Here is a 22,123-nt window from a genome sequence, read left to right on the forward strand (position 1 = left end):
CATGTGCAATCTCTCAGTATTTATTCTCTTAAGCTTTTCCTTTGTCAAATCCAAAAAAAAGACAATGAAGAGTTTTACAAGTTCATGTTACTTTTGCCAGTCTATTAGACTTATTTTCAGCCAAGAATCAGCAAGACATCTTCTGCTAACCAAATTCTTCACTGAGGGTCCCTGACAAAAGTGGGATCGTTCCTTTCTTTGAATACATAACAAAAAGGAGAATGAAAGGGTGATAGTGGAGCATAAAACACATGAATTATGGCCCCTTTTACTCAAAAGACAGATGATGACCATGCCTGTTTTACCCAACATTGCATTGCTTTCCCCTTCAATCTCAGATACAACAATTCACCATTTGCTGGACTGGGAAAAAAGCGATGATAACGAAATGCTTTGGGCCAGAGACTGGTTCGAGCCCTTGCCGCAAGGCAAGCGTATTACACAGAGCTGTCATTTGATGAAACCCAGGCAGCCCCCGTGTGACCTCCCTAGTCCTTCCACCCCAGCAGATGATCGGGTCGCTGCTACCCGAGGTTATTGCTGGACCTCAACCTTAGGGCTGGGAAGGAGGTAGGCTCTGCTCTTGGGTCTCGTGTAGTCCTGGCAAGGGACTCCAGGCACTGAGCTCTTCTATAAAAGAAGAAATAATGACCCGCTTTCCCACACGGTAACCCTTGCAGGCTGAGGCATCACCACGCTGCATCGCGGGAAGAAGCTGGGAGCAGCTTCTGCACGGGAAGGAGGTTTTTCACCGCAAAATACTTCAAAGTAACTTGGCTTAATGCACAAACGAACTGAACAAAAGAGCTTCCAATTGAAAGGCGCTATAAATCTTGCAAGGCTGACTTCGAAGCCTGCTGATCTGATGGGATGGATTCATGACGCCAAGGAAAGAACGTGCAAGCCAAAGAGTATAGGTTTCACGCCACGGCCACGCACAATGGAGGCCTTTCTCTGTTCTAGTCTGAGGTAATTCATTTTGCCAATTAATAGACTTTCAGCTAGGAAGGTTACATGAAGGCAATAAGTCTGACTCATTTTTTACCCTCCCCCCCCCCCATTTTGTCATTTAGCCAAACACTTATAGATAGAAAAGACTGCAAAAGCATTCTTGATTGCTGAAATAGTGCCCGTGGAGTGTTTATTATTACTGCATTAAATGAAATAGAGTCCTCAGTGGTGTTTGCTGCATGTGTAACCAAGCTCCGGCCTTCCAAACACATTTAATCGACATTCATCTCACAGCTAATGAAATGAAAAGTTGAAAGTTGTTAAGTTTCACAGGTGATTAAACAATTTATACATAATTCAGAAATTATTCTTGGGTAAGTCACATTCAAAGAGCATCAGTAATGCAATTCAGTCTGAAAAGAAAGCTAACTCGCAGCTAAAACCTGAAACTCATTGTTTTAAATGTATTTGCTAACACGAAGAGCCGATGCCGGAAAATTCACGCTGTCGGTTTATTCACGAAAATGAACTGCAGCGGCAGCTCTTCCAAACGGCGCCTTTAGAGGTAACCCAACGCTGGGGCGATGGGACTAGCTCCAGCGCAGCTCTGCAGGCTGGCCCCGTCCCGGCTGGGAGCACCAAGCTCGGGCTCGGTGCCGCGCTAGCTACGCTCACAGGACTGGCGAAGAGAGGAGAACGGGAAGAACGTGTTCACGTCTGCTGGCAAAGCACCGCATGGGCATACGCTAAGAGCAAAACGCTACAACGGGTTTGTTCTTTCTCCTGCGTGGCTGTTAAATCTTTGGTCACGTGGTGGAAATGGTCAAAAGGGATGCCAGGTGTAATGGCTGCTTATGGGCTAAGGATATTCTCCCGCTCAGAATCTGATTCGGCCATTTGACTCCAACCAGCCCCGGCCCCCTTTTGTCTCTGAGGAACCTGAATTTGCAGGGTACCAAACAAACGCTCCGAGGGTCAAACCCAAGCCCTCGCCTCGGCCCCCTATATATTCTGTGCCGTTATTCTCCGATTCCACTTCCCCATCGGATGCGCCTACAAGGCACTGTACAGCGCAGTATTGACATATTTATATTAGGCTCAGAGAAGTGAATATACCAGCCAAGGTTGAGCACCATACTAATAAAATTAGCTAGGGTAATGTAAGTAACCCAGATCTCATTCAGTGCTAGCTTGTGGCTGCGTTGTGCTCGCAGAAACATCCCAGAAGTCCAATATTAATTCAGCTGTGCGTAACATCCCAAGTCACTGCTCTTCAGTTCAAAACCCAAAATCTTTCTCATTTTACTCAGATGGAAAAACTCACGTATTTACACTGGTTTACTGTCTATGTAGTTATCCAAATATGTTTTTTTCCTTAAGTAAAACATCACGTCCATAAATTTACTCCTTTATTCTATTACACTGAAAGATAAAGTTGTGATTTCACAGAGAGTCCTCAAAGCTTTTTATTCACTTGAAATTAAATGACTAGCTCACATTTCTGCAGTTACTGAGAAATATAAGAAGAGGAAATTACAAATGAAGTAATTTTCTATGGAAAAGAAATAGCTCGGGGCCAAATTCTACCGTCCTCAGTGAACTTTCAGTGAAAGTTGTGCTTGCATAAGGACCACAGAATTTGGCCCCTGGTAATAACTAGGTTTCATAAAATGTACATGTCATATTTGTGGTGAGAGAAGTAGTTTCCATGGTCAGGCTGAGTTCCCAGATTTCTTAGTTTTGCTTCGATAGCAAATCTTCCCCAAGTCAGTTATTCTTATTATGCTAGAGCATCATCCCTTTTTGCTTCAAACTGCACTTAATACTTTGCATAAATAAGTGTAGTAAATTTTATGTATATTCTGCAATATTAGCCAAACACTCAAGAAGCCCCCAAACTGGTTTTAATAAACCAGACATGTTACAACCTATATTAAATTGCTGCACAGAGCCACACAAGCCTCTGAGTACTCCTACAAACAGCCCCGAGGGCTAGAGCCACAAAGAAACATACACTTTTCCCTTAGCGAACTTGCACTAAAATTTCCACCAATTTTTCATAATAATATGAACTATTTTTCAGCAGAAGCAGCAACTATTTCTGTCAGACACCTCTTGTTTAGAGCTTTCTCTAGTGCTATACTACTACTAGGGTTTTTTTCAAATCCCAAAATACCATATCTCACAGAGGCTTAGGCTATCCATGTTGAAAAAAAGTTTTCTAGAAAGGCAGAGGAACGAAAGAACCGTCAAATGTTAAATAACCGAGGAACATAAAGTTAACTATGTGAACTAAATGGGAGAGATCAGATTGACTGTTCAGTGAATATCAAATCTTTAATATTTAAAAGGCGATGACATTAATATATTATTATTATTGTTGTTGTTATTATTATTTTGAATTTCCCATCTCTGTGTGCTGTGGTCTGTGTCTATGAATCGAACAGTTTATTTTCTAGGTGACAGCTGTACATATACATTAAGCAGACAGTCCCACAAATGTCCACACGTCATTGCTGAAATAAAGATTAACCTGGGATAGTGTCAAAATAGTAAACGCTGAGTTCAGGAAGAAAATTGCTTCCCACGGATGTTCTTCCAAAAATTTAAGCTTTTTGCTTACATCTGCAAGTAAACATGTGTCTGGGGATGAAGAGAAGGAGCAGACCTTGGGAGCCTGCTCCTAGGAGGCCCGCGGTAGAGGACGAGTTACAGGGGGCGGTTACAAGGGGCCACCTCGGGCTTGGCCGGCGCTGGGCTGTGGTTCCCCTCTCCGCATGGGACATTTGAGGAGGTGACGTGAAGAAACAGCCGTGGGGGACCGTGGGGCGGGCAGGCGGCAGCATGGGGGCAGGACCTCTCTTCTCCCAGCAAGGCGGGACTGGCAAAGACCTACAAGCTGGTCTTCCGCCCCATTCACCAACGCTTGTTTGCGGCTGATTGCCCCCAAAATATGCTGATATTGGAAATGTGTCAGCTTAGAAGTTACAGCGAGCTGTCTCAACCTTTTGCTCATCCCATCCAGGAGAAGGGGGAGGAAAAACATTGGCTACATGCACCAATGCAAGTAGAAGAAAGGAAACTAAATGCAGGAAGGTGACAGGGGGGAGAAATATCATTTTACCTGACATTTTCTACTTCCCAAATGCAGGATTAACCAGCAAAGAGAGGACAATACGCGTTTCTGGGAGAACTCATCATAAGTCACCCATTCCCCTCATTTGTGCTAATGCTTACGAGCCATGAAGTGATCCAAACGGGATGCACCCAAAGACTGCTTTCACTTTCGCCTTGGCCTGCTCATGCACCCTTAGAAGAAGGGAGCACCACCTGCTATCTTCAGCCACCCTCGTCCTGGGGAAGCGGGAAGGTAAACTGCCTCGGCTCCCTGTAATCCCCAAACACATGGATGGCACCGTCTGCTCCGGCGTACGTTCAGCTCTCCACACCATAGCTGGACACCAGCACGAGTGAGGAATGATCAGAGTACTTAGTGGACTGGAGCAGTAAAAGAAAACAACTGAAGGAAACTTGCAAAGCCATTTACATTCTTCAAGAAAACTCAGGAAAAGATGATGCTATTGGAAATTATCTCGGCTGTGTGGTACTGTATGGCTCACAGTAAAAATTAGAAATAGGAGAATGTGTTCAGCACGTTATCCACATATTGTTTGAAGCTTTAATGGCTTCTGGGTCCTGTCTGTGCCATGGTTAGCCCAGCAGATAGTAAAACTATCATTTCTTTCAGAAACCAGGAACTCAAAAGTTTTTGCCAGCATTAAAATATCAAAATTAAGTGCTAGAAAACTAACAATAAACTTAAGCAAAAAAACCTACAGATACATTTCACTAAAATGAAAAAAAGGGATTAAACTTAAATAAAATGAATCTAAATGACTAATCGAAACTCATACTGCAGGCAGTTTACCATGTTTTGTGGTAAATTAAACACATCATTATCCTGAAAATTGGAAAGCGATTTAACAGAAATGGAATTTTTGCTTCACTGAAATGTGTTGCTTTGCAACAAAGCGGATTTCACTTCTCCAGTCAAACACTCAGTGAATGAGTCCCAGGACTAGAAGTTGTATGTGTTATTACAGAGCATTAACTTTTTCACTCAAGTAAACAAGGCCTTTCTCGCAATAAAGCAGCCAATCTTTCTAAATGCATTTAAATGCAGACAGAGTGTGCTGAGCCTCACACAACTGGTGAGTTTTAAAATAAATATGGAGCTAAAGTTAAAATGCAACTAGCTTGCATTACGCTTTGGATTTCTAGTGCACACGAAGCTTGATTTGAAACGTGGACGACCTTAAATTAACTTATTTATTGGGAACACAAAAGAAAGTGCATATGCAAAACAAGAAAAATAAGTAGTTCTTTTTACAAGATTGCACCACAAATATTCATCCTGGCTGGATATGTTGATTGTGTTTTATTTTCCTCTTACTCAATTTTTCACTACAGGCTTCCATACTAACTCTTAAAAAACTGGTGAACCTAGTATATTTTGAGACAAAAGTTGAAATAAGCAGTTAAACAAACATAATTAGAAGCTTAGAAGCTAGCCCTACTCTCATTCAGTTCAGTGGGTGACTTGTGAATGAGACCATGCAGGAACCCAGATTTTCCAAATTTCTGAGTGTGTCAAATCTGAGGTTTTTTCATAGTTAGGTACAAAGTAGTAGTTGTTCCCAAAGCTGGTTTAACAAAACTTGTACTTGAAAGAACAAGGGAACTGTTGTGACAGATCTGCACTTGTGCAAGGACTATCTGACAAGAAAAAAAAGATTTTTCTGTACTGCATCAGGTATTAGAAACCTCAATATCCTCCCTCACCTACTAGCCTAAAGAAGCTGGGAGCGAACAGACCTAAATTTGGGAACATAAGGCAACAAAAGTAAAAAAAAAAAAAAAAAAAAAAAATCACTAGACAGAGTCTAACCTTGTTCAAGCAATGACATGTCCAGCCACGCTTAGGTTGGTGCACGTGCACAAACACACATACTCACACAAGTGTTGACAGTTCAAAAGAAATCCTTCTCCCAAAGAGTGACACAAGATGGGATCTCTCATCTGGTTTTATCCACATGATTTTTAAATTTGGATAGTTTCCTATCAAAATTCCTGACTGACTGCATTCTATGTCAATGATAACTTCCTTCTCCAAGTGGTAGAGGAGCCAACGAGGAGAGGTGCTATGCTGGACCTTGTTCTCACCAACAAGGAGGGGCTGGTGGGGAATGTGAAGCTCAAGGGCAGCCTGGGCTGCAGTGACCATGAAATGGTAGAGTTCAAGGTCCTTAGGGCACCGAGGAGGGCGCACAGCAAGCTCACTACCCTGGACTTCAGGAGAGCAGACTTCGGCCTCTTCAGGGATCTGCTTAGCAGAGTGCCATGGGAAAAAGCCCTGGAGGGAAGAGGGGCCCAAGAAAGCTGGGTAATAGTCAAGGATCACCTCCTTGAAGAGGTGAGGAGCGATGCATCCCAACAAAGACAAAGTCAGGCAAAAATGCCAGGAGGCCTGCATGGATGAACAAGGAGCTCCTGGACAAAGTCAAACAGAAAAAGGAAGCCTACAGAGGGTGGAAGCAAGGACAGGTAGCCTGGGAGGGATACAGAGAAATTGTCCAAGCAGCCAGGGATCAGCTTAGGAAAGCTAAAGCCCTGATAGAATTAAATCTGGCCAGGGACAGCAAGGGCAACAAGAAAAGCTTCTATAGGTACGCCAGGGATAAAAGGAAGACACGGGAAAATGTGGGCCCTCTCCAGAACGAAATGGGAAACTTGGTTACCCAGGACACGGAGAAGGTGGAGGTACTCAATGACTTTTTTGCCTTGGTCTTCACCGGCAAGTGCTCGAGCCTCACCACCCAAGCCGCAGAAGGCAAAGGTGAGGACTGGGAAAATGAAGAGCCGCCCACTGTGGGAGAACGCCAGGTTCGAGACCATCTAAGGCACCTGAAGGTGCACAAGTCCATGGGACCTGATGAGATCCATCCGCGGGTCCTGAAGGAACTGGTGGATGAAGTTGCTAAGCCACTATCCGTCATATTTGAGAAGTCGTGGCAGTCCGGTGAAGTTCCCACTGACTAGAGAAGGGGAAACATAGCCCCCATTTTTAAAAAGGGGAAAAAAGGAAGACCCAGGGAACTCTAGGCCAGTCAGTCTCACCCCTGTGCCTGGGAAGAACATGGAACAGATCCTCCTGGAAGCTATGCTAAGGCACATGGAGGACAGGGAGGCGATTCGAGAGAGCCAGCATGGCTTCACCAAGGGCAAGTCCTGCCTGGCTAACCTAGTGGCCTTCTATGATGGAGTGACTGCATCAGTGGGCACGGGAAGGGCTACAGATGTTGTCTGTCTGGACCTCTGTAAGGCCTTTGACACAGTCCCCCACAACATCCTTCTCTCGAAACTGGAGAGGTATGGGTTTGATGGTGGACTGTCCAGTGGGTGAGGAATTGGTTGTATGGTTGCATCCAGAGGGTAGTGGTCAACGGCTCAATGTCCAGATGGAGGCTGGTGACGAGTGGCGTCCCACAGGGGTCCGTACTGGGACCGGTACTGTTTAATATCTTCATCAATGACATAGACAGTGGGATCGAGTGCACCCTCAGCAAGTTTGCAGATGACACCAAGCTGAGTGGTGCGGCTGACACGCCAGAGGGACGGGATGCCATCCAGAGGGACCTGGGCAAGCTGGAGAAGTGGGCCCGTGTGAACCTCATGAGGTTCAACAAGGCCAAGTGCAAGGTCCTGCACTGGGGTCAGGGCAACCCCCGGTATCAATACAGGCTGGGGGATGAAGGGATTGAGAGCAGCCCTGCCGAGAAGGACTTGGGGGTACTGCTGGATGAAAAGCTGGACGTGAGCCAGCAATGTGCGCTCGCAGACCAGAAGGCCAATTGTATCCTGGGCTGCATCCAAAGCAGCGTGGCCAGCAGGTCGAGGGAGGGGATTCTGCCCCTCTACTCTGCTCTGGTGAGACCCCACCTGGAGCACTGCGTCCAGCTCTGGAGCCCTCAGCATAAGAAAGACACAGACCTGTTGGAGCGGGTCCAGAAGAGGGCCACAAAAATGACCAGAGGGATGGAACACCTCTCCTATGAAGAAAGGCTGAGAGAGTTGGGGTTGTTCAGCCTGGAGAGGAGAAGGCTTCGGGGAGACCTTATTGCAGCCTATCAGTTCTTAAAGGGGGCTTATAAGAAAGATGGCGGCAGACTTCTTAGCAGGGCCTGTTGCGACAGGACGAGGGGGAATGGCTTTAAACTAAAGGGGGGTAGATTTAGACTAAATGTAAGGAAGAAGTTTTTTACGCTGAGGGTGGTGAAGCACTGGCACAGGTTGCCCAGAGAGGTGGTGGATGCCCCGACCCTGGAAACATTCCAGGTCAGGTTGGACGGGGCTCTGAGCAACCTGATCTAGTTGAAGATGTCCCTGCCCACGGCAGGGGGGTTGGACTAGATGACCTTCAGAGGTCCCTTCCAAACCAAACTATTCTATGATTCTATGAATTCACTAAGCTTTGCAGTTTCACAACAGGGGCAACATTGCATCGTAATACATTTAATATGCTGCTGAAAGGGTGGGACTTGTATGCTCATACAGAGACAGTTTTAAGTCCTCTGGTGTATACACATTTCCCTATTCCTCTTCTTTTCCTCTCAGTACAAGTTGCCTGCAGCTGTTTACCCAGAGAGGAAAAAAAAAAGCTGTTGCACTATTACAGAGCTGGACCTACTAGAACACAGATACAGACCGAGAACAAAACACGTGCAATAAAGCAAAGGTATAGTATATATTTAGCACAACTTCAAGCTGTTGCATGTAACAATCTCATTCTACACATACACACGCTCATTATCATAAATTTATCACTTGCACATCTGCGAAATGGTAGATAATATATTCCTCCAGTTTAGCATTTTTCCCCATTGCTGCTTTTGTTTAGCACATTTCAAAACGTATGAAGGAAAGGCTGAAGGAGTCCTGCTCCAGCGCCCACAGCGTAAGCTGGATACAGGGTTGCTGACATAAGCAGATGCCAGCTAGCGACTTGTGGCTGTCAGGTTTCGTTCTCCTTCCACGAAAGGCACAAGCATTAATCCCATGTGCCGTAAACCCCTTGACATACACTTGCAATCTATTCAAGGTATAGGTCATTGGAGACGGTGCTCAGAAAAAGACACAGGTATCGCGGGTTTCTGAGCCAGACCTGCGCTTAATCTCAGAGCAAGAAGTTGCCTTCTTCCAAATACGTTTCAGAAAAATGAATCTTTAAGGAGAATTTTTCACAGCTGAATATAATGCTCATAACAAAACCTGGCTGGTCGTAAGGGTGCATCCCCCTGTGCCTGCACTGCAGGCGGTTCTGGGAGGGCAGGCGTGACCACGTGCACCACCAAGGCTTCTGGTGGCCGAAGTAAGATTTAAAGGAAGTGGAGCTGCAACTTAAAAGAAAGGCAGAGACATTTAAAAAAATATTTGCTTAAAACCACCAAATTACTTCTCCTTGTTATAAGTTCTTGCTGTAAACAGAAAAAATGGAGAAGCTGGCTCCTGCAGGGACTGCTGACTAAGGCAATTTTTGACTGCTTGTGACTCCTGAATATCCCACAGCGAAATTCCTGTAATGCATGATTTTGAATTATGCTTTAAAAACACCCTGTATAAATAGTGAAGATTAACCAGCAGGATAAGCGTTCAGGCCATATGTGCATGTTCTGCTTGTTTTATCCTTGCAATTAAGGCTTCCTGAAATTGTAGCTTTGTATTTGAAGAATGAGCTAGTAGACTTTCAATTTATAAGGTGTAACGTTTAATTTAAAAAATGGTTTAAGATCACCAAGACTGGAAAAATCTTAGTATTTCTCAAAGGCTGAGAAATTGCATAGCATAATGACTACTCTAATTATCTTATTCTTCTGCAAAACAGATTACATTCAGCGAACTCATTAGCACATTTGAAGTAGAATTTCATGTAAAAGTGATGTAAGCAGAAGGACAATAATTTTAAATTATTTTTCATTTAAAACTTCCAAACTAATCATAGTGGATTCTTCCAAACTAATCATGGATGAATGAAGAGATAAGAGAGGAAGTGTAACAGCCTGAAAATTTACAAACTGACAGTTCTTTCTTCCTTGAAATTTTCGATCATCTACTAAATCCTACATATTAAGCATTATATTGGGTCGACGGTTGGACTCGATGATCTTAGAGGTCTTTTCCAACCTCAATGATTCTATGATTCTATATTCTAGCTTGTTTTCCAGTTTAAATACATCTACCTGAAACTTTTTTCAAAGAGATATACCTACTTTTTTCTCCTCAAACTAGTGCCAAGAAGTTAAGAAATAATAGTAAAGCAAAAAAAAAAAAGCCACGACAACAGTGAAGACAGCTTAAAGATCTGACAGTCAAATTTTCATTCATTTGGATCAATACTGCACAGTATTTTTCTGTACCATGGCAAAACTCAGTGAAAATTGAACTGCCCTGGCATATTTCATACATTCAATTCTCACTTTTTCATCACTCCCCCCATATATATGTTCACAATGAACTGTTTACTGGTAACAGTGCCTAACTGACTGTCCAATATACATTCAACAAAGCAGTACTGCAACAGTGGTAGGGGAGAAGTAGGTCTTAAGACCACGCATGTGAGATGAGACTGAGGATCAGGACGGTAACTGGCTCATTTAATGAACTTCACACTAATTTAAGCAGGCTCCTGAAGTGACTGCATCCCATTCATATTTGCTACATATCACAGTAAGTGCCCACGAGTCTTTTGTGAACATGGGGGTGACGTTCAAGAAATTAACACAAGATAGAATCACACAACTTGAGAAAACAATGGTATTTCAACCAAAGCGAGAAAGGACTTTTTCCCAACTGTACGATGGAAATTTCCATCCCAACGTGGATGGAAATAAAGGAGAAAAAAGTGTCCCTACCAAGCAGATAAGCTACTTGAAAGAGAGTGGTTAGAACTTCTTTGAACTATGTCTTCCATACAGTACAGTACATAGTACAGTTGATCTCAGCTTAGCATAGATCAATATTTTTATCATTTATGACTGAAAATATTTCAAACTTTAACCAGATAAATCTGTAATCCTGCATTAAAGATGATGCTAATTGCTTTTTATTAGACTAACCCTTTAAGGAGGAGCAGAAATCAGCTTTGACAGTTCACGGCACATGCATCCCTGGCAAAGCTGGTATTTGTAGCCCTTTATTTCTCTTTTTTTCCTTTGTTATTTTTACGAGGTTCTTGTAAGAAACTCTGGATGATGAGAAACAACACTGAATTACTGAATATTCCCATTTACCTCATTAGTGATGAGGTAACTTGATAGAATAAGAAAGACCATCACCTACACTCAGTCTTTTTCGGTGGCATAATATTATGTTCCTTGAAAGAGACAACAACAATTCTCACCAACATTTACAACCAACAAAAAATTCTTAATAAATAATGATGTTTCTATCAATAGTCTGGATTTCTTTTACTTACGAGGGATGCAAAGAGGCAAAAGATTTAGTTACATAATAAAACTTGATATTTTCAACTACAATTCCAAGAATGTCTGTAGAGAGATTAAAACTTTTGGATGTGTTACTACACCTTATATTACGCTTTCCTAGACTCTAGACAAGAAGTACATTAACTTCACTAGGATTCTCCTTGTCCATTAAAAAAAACAAAACAAAACAAAACCCAACAAAACGATTATGGGATTTGCATCCATACTGAGATAGAACCTATGGAGTTCTCAACACCACTTGCACCTCAATAATATGACTCTATTTTTGTGCAGATAGACTGCAGGTTTTTATATTGCAAAGCACAAACACGCACACACTGTGCTTGATGCCCCCCTCCCATGTCAGTTCTGCCATACCTGGCTCTCTTCCAACACCCCAGTTTCTGAACCTTCTTGCCTCTGTCTCTGTCAATGCAAAATCTCTAAAGACCTGTTTCTAAAGAATAATACTTCTAAAGGCTATAGTTTAGTAATTGGTCTATTTTATATCTACATTAATAACAGCAGATTAGAAGATCTTACATTACTTAACATAATTTCCCTTCTTTTTCTTTTGTTGAATACAGTGACATGGAGAACAGCTCACGCAACAAACCTCAGCTAGAAGCAGTTCATCCCATCCTAAATAAGCCCGTCAATTACTCGCTGGATTCTCCACGATCCCAAGAGAGCAGAAAGGGAATTGCAGATGTGAGAAATGTTTGAATGGAGAGGCGTGCACTTAAATTGAGGACTTTTAGAAAAGTCCACAAGTATGTCTGAACTATAGAGAATAAACATCTTTAACATGTATTTCTAACTCTGATTGCCTTGTCCAAATAAAATCCACCATCAGTTTGAGTTGGTTTCAAAGCTGAAGTTCTGTCCATGATTTTAACCTGAGCGAAAAAAACTAACTTTCATTGTTTTCACAGATATTTCAGCTTGTGCTGGCCAGCCCGAGCCCTTTGCCAACCTGAATATACGTCTCTCCCCTACCCCACCCCAAAGAACAGATGTGCTTGGATTTAGCCCAGAGGCTCTCGCTGAACTATTTTGAAAATAGTGATCTAATAATGAAGGTTTAACTCCAAATAGAAGACTAAATCCCTCAAATGGTATTCTGGGGCTGGATTGCACATCTCACGGGGCGGTCCTCTGAAGGGATGGGCTAAAGCCTTCATCTCCTTTGGGGAGTAAAAGTGTCACAACATATAGACGTGGAAATGCTCTCCTCCTTGACAATTACTCTCTAGGGGACATTGGACTGACTTTGCCATAAACCCGCTTCCTAAATAGCTTTTTGAGCTTTTGTCTTCTAGAGAAAAATTAAAAAGTGCTAACAGATTCTAGGCTCCGTGAAAGGGTAAGATCCTGCTATTAGCTTCCCACAACTACAAAAGGCCACTCTCAATTCTCTTCTCTCCTAATTTTAGACGATGGTAAGACAAAACGAACACTATGAACTCACTGATGAGTCTGTCGCCATTTCAGTTCTCCCACTATGTGACTTAGAAATAAATTTTAAAATCATGCAAAACTGCTAAAATGATAGTTTTAGTACCAGTATTAAAAGAGCAAAAATAATAAAACCAGTAAAATAGGAAACCAGTAAAACTAGACTCAGGTAGACAGCATTGACACGAGGAAGAGCTTCCATAAGGGCAAGGAAATAAATGGAGCTGGGACAGAAACCAATATTCATTTTGAAACAGCTGTGGCATAAAACAAGACCATAGAAGAGAGCAATCATTATGTAAACTGCTAAGCACCAAGGTAAGCACACATCAGCTTCGTTTAGCTCACCGAAGCCTGAAGCGATGTGTATATTTAGACATAGCACAGAAAGCATGGAAAACAGGACATTTCTAACTGAAATTTCTGAGTTGCTTGTTTGTTTTGACAGCACCAAAATTTAAAAATAGCTGAATTTGTTTTAAAAATGCGACTCATTCTTTTAAGGCAACATCTTTTCACACTGTAGACTGCCTGTTAAGTAGAAATACAGTGTATGCTAAGAAAACAGGATGAGTATAAATGTCTCTAAGCCCAGTCACATGAATCTCAGACAGTGTTAACCCCCGAGACTCTTTCTTATCATTACTAGAAAATACGGTTGTCCTTTACTTGTCACCCCAAACTGGGAAATATCTTAAAATGTGTTAAAAAACAATACAACTACATCGTCAGATTTAATTTGATTTTAGGATTGAAGGGAACCAAAAGCCTACCTCAAAAGAGAATTCCTGAAGAGGATATAACCTCTCTGCTTGGTTGCCCTCCTGCATTCTCGAAGGAAAGAATGCATAAGTTGGGGACCAACATTTTCTAAAGAATAAACATATGGTTGTTTTTCATACAGGCCAGGGATGTACACAAAGAACAGCTAACTAAATATAATAATCAGTCCACTGATTCCTTTCTTTCAGAACTATTTATCTAAATCAGTAAATAGCTTATTTAAAAAAAAAAAAAATTAAAACCCCACAGGAACACAGCTTCTAATTAGAAACATCACATTTTGATTTTGGTTTTATTGTGGCAACATGCCCTTCTGACCAACCAAAGCAAGAGATGGTGGTTGCAGTTTATTTAAACAGTAGTCCTGGGCAGCTAGCAGGTTTCCAGATGTGCTACTCGACATCCCTGCAACCAATAAATAAAAGGAGGACGACTGTTGGAATGCTAACATTTTCTCCAGAAAATTGCTCAAAGAGTTAAAGACAGGGATGATAAAAGCGGCTGCACCGGTTCTTGTCATGATGCCAGAACTGAATGTTTATCCAGCGCTGCATCCCCACCAGATGGGGTGGAAAAAAAAAATATATAGAATGTCTCTTTTCCCAACCATTTTGCCATGAAGAAGGGTATATAGCGAAGCAAAACAGATGATTTATGTGGTAGAAACAGACCCATAAAGACACATTCAAATAGTTGCATGTAGGTTTCTTGGCGTTTATGTTAGCAGACATTTTGGGAGAGCATCTGCAATCTAAACACTATCATGTTATTCCATAGTCCATCATTTTGCCTGTCATAATTCACGCACTCTGGTGTTACAGCTTGTGCTGCAAGAGGAGCTCTAAATTGGGACAGGTAAATTTTGGAGTTGAATTATGTTTTATTTCTCAATCAAAACCACAGGTGTACAGCTCTGGAAGATGCTGAATGTTCCTAGTGATGGATGCTTTGCGTGTCTTTGTAAATCCCCACTGCCTAGAGCGGCAGTCTAGTATCTGAGACCCAGCAGAAGTTAGAGCAGGGTGGAAGCGCAGAAGTGAGGGAAGAGTGATGATAAAACAAGGTTGAAATCAAGAACCTTTGTGCAGACTATCTTGTGGAAACTGGGCATGAAGCAGGCTGCACGGCCACAAATCACCGAGCCAAGCGCCAGAAAACGTTTTATCAGTCTCTTCCCTCCCCCAGAGTGGAGGGAAGACTCTCTGCCGACCCAAGATCTACCCTGAGGACCAGGTGGAGGATTAGCAGGCAAGGCCAAGGAATAGCTGGGCCAGAGCCAGGACGGTGCATATATCATGACTGACTTCTCTGGGCCTGAGGGGAGCCCTTGCTTGGGAAAGCATTTTTTTCAACAACTGCTCGAATTTCCATCGCTGGTGCACGTGGTCCCACCAGCGGTCCCCGTCTGACCTGCCCAGCACGCTTACGAGCAGCTCAACTCTTAATAACTCAACAACTCTTCTCATGTGCCCAGGACTGAGATCTGGGCTCTGGAAGAGCACGCCTGCGTGGCGTGAGAAAGCACAGAGATTTCTGAGCCAGCGCGGGCACCGCATCCCACGCAGCCCTGCCGGCTCAACGCTATGCAGGCTGCTGCTTCGCAACGTCCTAGTCCTTCACCTGCTACAAACAGACTCAGTGTACATGCTGCCCATACATGCTATAAAACCCGTAAGGTAATGAGGATGAAATAACAGCCATTACCAAAGCCGCTGCCCCTTCTGAGGCCACGGATTGTTTTCAGTACATTGGACCGACACCTCTAGATAAAAATAATGGAAAATTAAAAATCCTTCTTCTTCCATCAACTTCCCCATACGCAGGCTAGGGTAACACTATAAGAACCACAGTCACAAGTTGACGAAGTGATAATAAACATAAGAAAAGTAAGAAATCCTTGATTATGTATAGGGAGATCAGGAAGACAGCCAAAACCAAGTTGACAATCCATCAGTTCTGATGTCTAAAGGTGCTTCTAAGTATGTATTGTGTCTGCTTCCTTGAAAAAAAGGGAAGAGTTGGCATAGACTTCTATAGGAGCAGGATATCGTCCTTTAATGTTTTAAACCAGTCAGTGTAGCCTATAAAAAGTGAGATGCAGATCCTAAGAAAAATGGGAAGCAGGTTGGACAGACAGAATTTTGATGTGCTACCCAAACATTTCCAGAGTTAACTGCATCTGGATGTCTACCATGATTTTTATCTGTAAAAAAACCAACACCCTAAATAAGATGCACCATATATGGCAAGGCTGTTGCTTGGGCTGCTAAAGACAATCCGAAAGACTGTTTATTACAGCTAATAAAAGCCAAACTCAAAGTGCAAAGTATAATACCCTTCCCTTGATTTATTTTCAAAGATAATACGGGTGTGGATAATTTCAGGCAAGTCTGCTTTCTTCAACATTTTGGCAGGCACTGCTTTCCTACAGAGGAGCACTACCTGTTTTGCGTGTGCATTTCTGGTTGAATTGTTTCTACGCAAAATCCTTCTTTCTAAGCATTATCAAACAAATACAAACTAAAACATTCCAAAGAAATAGTTAGATTAGGCAGAGAGCTGGATATGCTTGTGAGAGTTTCTTTTATAAACCTTTGGCAGCTGCTCAAGAACATAATACTCAAAACACTGTTCTTACACATTTCAAGATCATGTCATTGCCATCTTTCTGTTAGTACAGCCAGAACTACCTGATTTAATGAAGCAGGCACCGACTACCAAAGGTCAGTGTGTTACCACCTGGATATCCATCACATACCCATACTGGTAGCTTTTGCACTGTTTTGTATATTTTGAAGTAATAACATTCTTCTGATAAGCGGCAACCCTTTTAGAAAGGCTTCCTCCCACTTAATATTTTTCTAACTCAGCTGCCAAACGTCTACAGAAGTACATGTGCATTCTATGTATGATAACGTAATTTATAGTAATATAAAATTTGAGATGCAGCTTGACAGAAATCCCAGTGTCTGTAACTTGGTCTGTTTGTTGCACATTATTGTGACAAACGTGGCTTTTCAAGAGGTCTCCAGCGAATGATATGCCAGAGTGTTCTTTACCGTCTAGACTGCTTGAACTCAGTATGACTAATTCAAACAAAACAGGGATCCCCTAGAATTTCTTAAAGTACTTTAAATATGTTACATACTTAAATATCTATTATGATTATGGTCCACATCCTGCTTCCACAAAATCAAGTAAAGTTTTGGCACTGACCTCTACAGAAGCTGGACATTTTCCTGTGATGTTTTGGTTTAGATAAATCCCGACTAACAGAGTTTTAAATGTATTCTTTGATGGCATGAATTTAGAGCAAGTCTCCAGTCTAATCAGAAGATATTATCTAATGTTATTCACAAGGCTGGTTGAAAACTATACTAAATCACACTAACTGTGGATTAGTCAGACTGTAAACTTAAACACAGTAGAACAGTTAAATTTAGCTTAAAGTCACTGCTGAACATCTGCTTCTGAACACTTTTGCTAGTACCTTTTAACACTGATAGGAGGGAATAATAACTTGTGAGTTACCTTTATGAGAACAGAGCAAATTAATAAAAAACCCACACAAAACAGCTTCAAAGACTGTTGAATCAGGATAATATCTATAAGTTTAAACACAGAAACTAATGAAACATGCTGCTGTTATTGTCAGCCACTTACGGCAAAGGCCCCATGCGCACTTCACGTATTAAAGTCTCCCCTGGATTATCTGAAACTCAGACATCTCCGAACACAAATAAATATTTTCATTTGGAATCATTGGGTAATTCTCCTGGATTTCATATTTTTTAGAAACCAGAGTCTAGGAAAATATTGTGCTTTTGTCCAACTTTTGGCTTACACACTGTGCTAGGCGCAGGGTACAACTGACTTTTTGCTCCTCTCCTTTTTCCAAGAAGGACAATAATTGCTGGCTGCGTGACACCCCTTATCAGTTCAGTCTTTGGGTATTTTGTATGTAGAGCTAGTAAGTTCTGGGCAGTCCTAACTGACTCCTGCCAACTTGGACTGGGAGAGTAAACAGACCTCAAGGATCTGCTTTCCCTTACATATCCAGCCTCAGCTTCTGAAGGAACACGAGGACATTCAAGCCCAAGCAAGTCCAAGTCGCAAGTGAGCAGTTTGTGGCTATAGAGTAATGGAAAGACAGTGTAAAAAATACAAAGCATACAGTATCTCTAGCCAAAGTACAAGACAAATGATACGTCAAGTCCTAGAATTGTGTTTCACAGCTTCAGCTGTGCTCAGACTGTGAAATACCTGAGCACTGCTGCAATAGGAAAATATAAGCCATAGATATTGTCACTGCCACAAGATACTGCACACAGTATGGCAGAAAACAAAATTGTATCCACTTGTCAACAAGTTGGGTTTGCTTCTATTTTTATTATTAGAAAGTAAGAACAATTCTGCAGTAAATTAAATCCATCAGACCGTGGGGGACCAGAGATCAGTCCAGAATGTGATGCAGGATGTCTTCGTTACTAATATTCACACCAAAATCTGAAACCAAAAATTTGTCCTCGGACAACTCAAGTGAAAGTGCAATTAATCTTCAAAACAAGAATTCACGTCCTGTTTTAAACTGAGGGAACTTGGAATACATTTGGGATTCTGGAGCAAACGTGTGACTAGATGCTGAGCAAAGCAGAAAATGAAAACTTTGACATGTGAATTGCCATTACTTTTCAGGGGCAAGATTTTGGTAAGATTAAGTGAGTAGTCCATAGCTGTTTTCTGGCCATTGATTTGACCTATCTACACATTTCTGATGACAACATTATATGGGGTTTTATTGCCATTTATATTGGTTTTTTATGGCTATGCATGAGGCTCTTATGACCTAGGTAGGACCACTTACTACTGCAGGGCAAAAATCAACCTACATATATCTGTAGTGAGTCCTACTAATACCAGACGGCTAGACATAAGGATAAAATCCTGATTTCCAGAAACCGAACTCCCTTTGACATCAGGCAATCCCAGCTCTCCCCACAGAGATCTAAACTGAAGCTTGGGAACCAATCTCCATCCACTAAAGTTTCAGACCATCACGAAAATATTTCTTTTCTATCCAGAACGCAATGTTTTCAAGTGACAACGAGCTTTCACCGGCAGAGACTGCCCATTTGCTTTACCTGCATCAGCAGCTGTGATCAGTAGTACGTACTGCTCCTTTGCCTCCCGGTCCAGGCTCTGCACCAAGCGCAGCTCTCCGCTGACCGAGAGAGTAAAGGCTCCTTCTTCATTTCCAGCCACCAGAACATAAGTAAGCTTGCTGTTTAGGCCTTGATCATCGTCCCTTGCTACAACCTACAAAAGCAATGCAAACACGTGGGAAGAAATATCAAAAACTGATGAGTGCAGGGTCTGTAAAATTTTATTGGGAGAGAGGAAATATCCAAATTAACGGATTGAATTAATCCAAATGCTTTAAGGGCTAGCATAAGTTAGCTGTAATTGTAAAAATGACTTAACACAGTGGTGATGGACTTAAAAGCATAGTTTGAAAATATTAAATAGTCGATTACTTATTTTTCTCAAGCATAAATACAGTAAAGACTGTGCTGGGGCTCAGTGAAAACCACAGACGATCTGGTATAGGCTGAGCTCCGTATCAAAGCAAGCATTGCATGTCCTGCCGGCTGAATCCATTTAGCGCTCTTTCAGTGTTTGGCACAGAGCCTCATCCCATGTAGGCAATGATCAGATTCAGCGATTTGTCGCATGAAAGTTGAGATTGAGATGAGAGAGAGAGCAAACTCTTAAAGTCCCAGTGTAGGCGGGAAGATAGGTAGGGAAAACACAAACAAAACTCCAAAGCATGATAGAAACTTTTGGTAAAAAACAAGAAAAACACACCCCCACCCAAACAAACAAAAAGGAAAACAAGTCAACAACCACTGCATGTTAGATTACAGCCAAGAGGCAACTTTTCAATTGTCTTGCACCTTTTTAATTTTGGAGGAAAGACACTATACATCAATACCATATACTGAGACATGCTAAAAATTGTAGGAAATACGTATTTATTTGCTGAATGCACTCACCTGAAGAATAACTTTCGGGAGTGTCTCTAAATTCTCAGGGACGTTCACAGAGTAAGGAGAAAGTTCAAATGTAGGAATATAGTCATTGACATCCTTCAGAATAATACTGACTGTCGTGGTATCGGTCCTCGGGCTGCTCCCACGGTCAGCCGACTGAACAGTCAATGTATAGGAGGGCTTTTTCTCTCTGTCCAAAGGCTTGGCAACCGTTATCACCCCCGTCACGGAATCGATCCGAAACTCATTATTGGCATCTCCGCTCACGATGGCATAGCGGACCTGCCCGTTTGTACCTTCATCTCCATCCGTAGCAACCACCTGGATTAAATCCGTCCCTGTCAAAGTATTTTCCCCCACCTCTACTTTATAAAGCTTTTGGGCAAAAAGCGGGTTATTGTCGTTAATGTCCAGGACTATAACCACCACATCCATAGATGAAGAAAGGGATGGCTGGCCCTTGTCCGTGGCTACCACGGTCAAGGTGTAGTTGGACACGGCTTCTCTGTCGAGCTCCCCGGTAAGCCTCACTTCACCGTCAATAGTGCCGATGCTGAATTTGTTTCCCAGAGGCCGGAGCAGACTGTATTCGATGTAGCTGTTGGGACCACTGTCGGGATCGGTCGCCTGCGCTTTGAACACAATCGTATCTATCGGCGTGTTTTCTGGGACGTAGGTGAGCTTCGGGGAGATAAAGCTTGGAGGGCTGTCGTTTACGTCCAGCAGAATAATTGAAACTTGGGCTGTGCTTGTGTACCTGGAGGCTGGGAGAGGGGCCATGTCGTGGGCTTGCACGACGAGGCTGTAGAACGACTGGCTTTCCCGGTCCAAAGGCTGCCTGATGCTCAGCACCCCGCTGTTGTCGATGCCGAACTGCCCCGCGCTGTCCCCGGATGCGATGCTGAAGGACAGCTGTGAGTTGGAGCCTGGTGGAGCGGGGAGAAGAAAGGAGAACGTGACTTCATCCCACTGACCTAGATATAAATGTTTCTGGCCTCATTTCCTATGGAAACGAGGACTGTATGATCGTACTGCCTGTTCAGCCTCCTTATCACCATTTCTGAATCCACCAGCTAATTTCAGCCAAGTTTCACAGTGGAGCAGAAGCCTTTGAAATAATTATTTTCCGACAAGAGTTGAAGAGAGAGAGGGAAGGATGCTAACTGGAGCGGCCACAGAGGGAACGGCCAGCAGAGCTCATCTCTGCATTTCATTCAGCAGGAGCTGCACGGTGGCAACGTGTAATTTTTCCCCACCTACAATGGCTGGGGATAAAGGTTTTGAAGGGTTTTCCTTCAGAAACCAAGACTCAACAGTTCTGCTGCTCACTGAACAGCTGTTTAGCTCCATTCTCCCCAGTTCAACTAAGCAACATTATTATTAATGTAATTATTTCATGAATTCTTCCACCCAATTAAAAAAAGCCACAACCAGAAACTCCCAAGCCTAGCTGGAGCAAGCCAAGAGTGAATACTGGGGAGAGGTATGCTTCCCATATATGGCATGGTATTCCAAAATATCAGATGAACAGCCCTCATCTTACGATCGAAACATAACTAGCAATTATGGTCAAGGGAGAGATTTATAATTCTGGTAAGCGAAATGCATTCTGAATCTTGACAAGACTGTGAAATGACCTTAAATATGCCATACAGGAAACAAATATCTGTCACCGCTTCAACTCCAGAGTTCACGCTAAAGAACTAATTTTTGGGAACACCTAATTGAAATGAGTCTTCTCTCATTCTCTCTCTCCCCCCCCCCCCCCTTCCTATTTTAATTAATTTTGAAAATTTTGTTTTCCTGTTTTGGGTCATAAAGACTATGATTTAGGATTGTAGATTAACAGACCAACCGCTACTAATTTACCCCTCAAACTCACTTTTTCATGCAAAGAAACCAAGCTGTCTGCTTAAGTAGCTGATTACTTTGCTCTGCGTTTTGTCTTTTTTACTCAAAAGCTCTTTCCCCCCCCGACTGAATTGCTTTGATAATAAAATTATTCCTGCATTAGATTTATTAATCTCTGCTGTTTATTATGCTTAGACTTGGGAACTCTAGTCTTACTTGTCTTTCCCCCAGCGGTTACTCTAATTGGCATCTTTCCCTCTCTCTTCTTCTCTTGTAGGAACTTAATTACAAAAGAAATAGAACCAAACATGAAAGACAAAATATTTTAATGCAATTAAAGAAATTAATACATTTATATGCCAGATATTAGTGTTTCTACATTACTTTGATCAAGTGAAGCACTGTGAAAGTTTATTTTTTGTTCAGCTGTATTTTCAAATGACTAATTATATGGACGAAAGTCTTCTGATTTCAGTAAAGTACTTTCTG

The 22,123-nt window shown here is 42.3% G+C and overlaps 1 protein-coding gene across 1 annotated transcript in view; it reads right to left on the minus strand.

Moving 5' to 3' along the window:
• The window catches only part of FAT4 (FAT atypical cadherin 4), a 154,223-nt gene that overhangs the window by 43,270 nt on the left and 88,830 nt on the right, over nucleotides 1–22,123 (minus strand). The window contains exons 5-6 of the mRNA XM_076337545.1: nucleotides 19,787–20,709; nucleotides 18,875–19,049 (exon numbers count right to left, since the gene is read on the minus strand). Of these exons, the coding sequence (XP_076193660.1) occupies nucleotides 18,875–19,049; nucleotides 19,787–20,709 (1,098 nt within the window). The remainder of the gene's footprint in view (nucleotides 1–18,874; nucleotides 19,050–19,786; nucleotides 20,710–22,123) is intronic.

This window comes from Aptenodytes patagonicus, chromosome 4 (genome assembly GCF_965638725.1).
Source record: "Aptenodytes patagonicus chromosome 4, bAptPat1.pri.cur, whole genome shotgun sequence".
Taxonomy (NCBI): domain Eukaryota; kingdom Metazoa; phylum Chordata; class Aves; order Sphenisciformes; family Spheniscidae; genus Aptenodytes; species Aptenodytes patagonicus.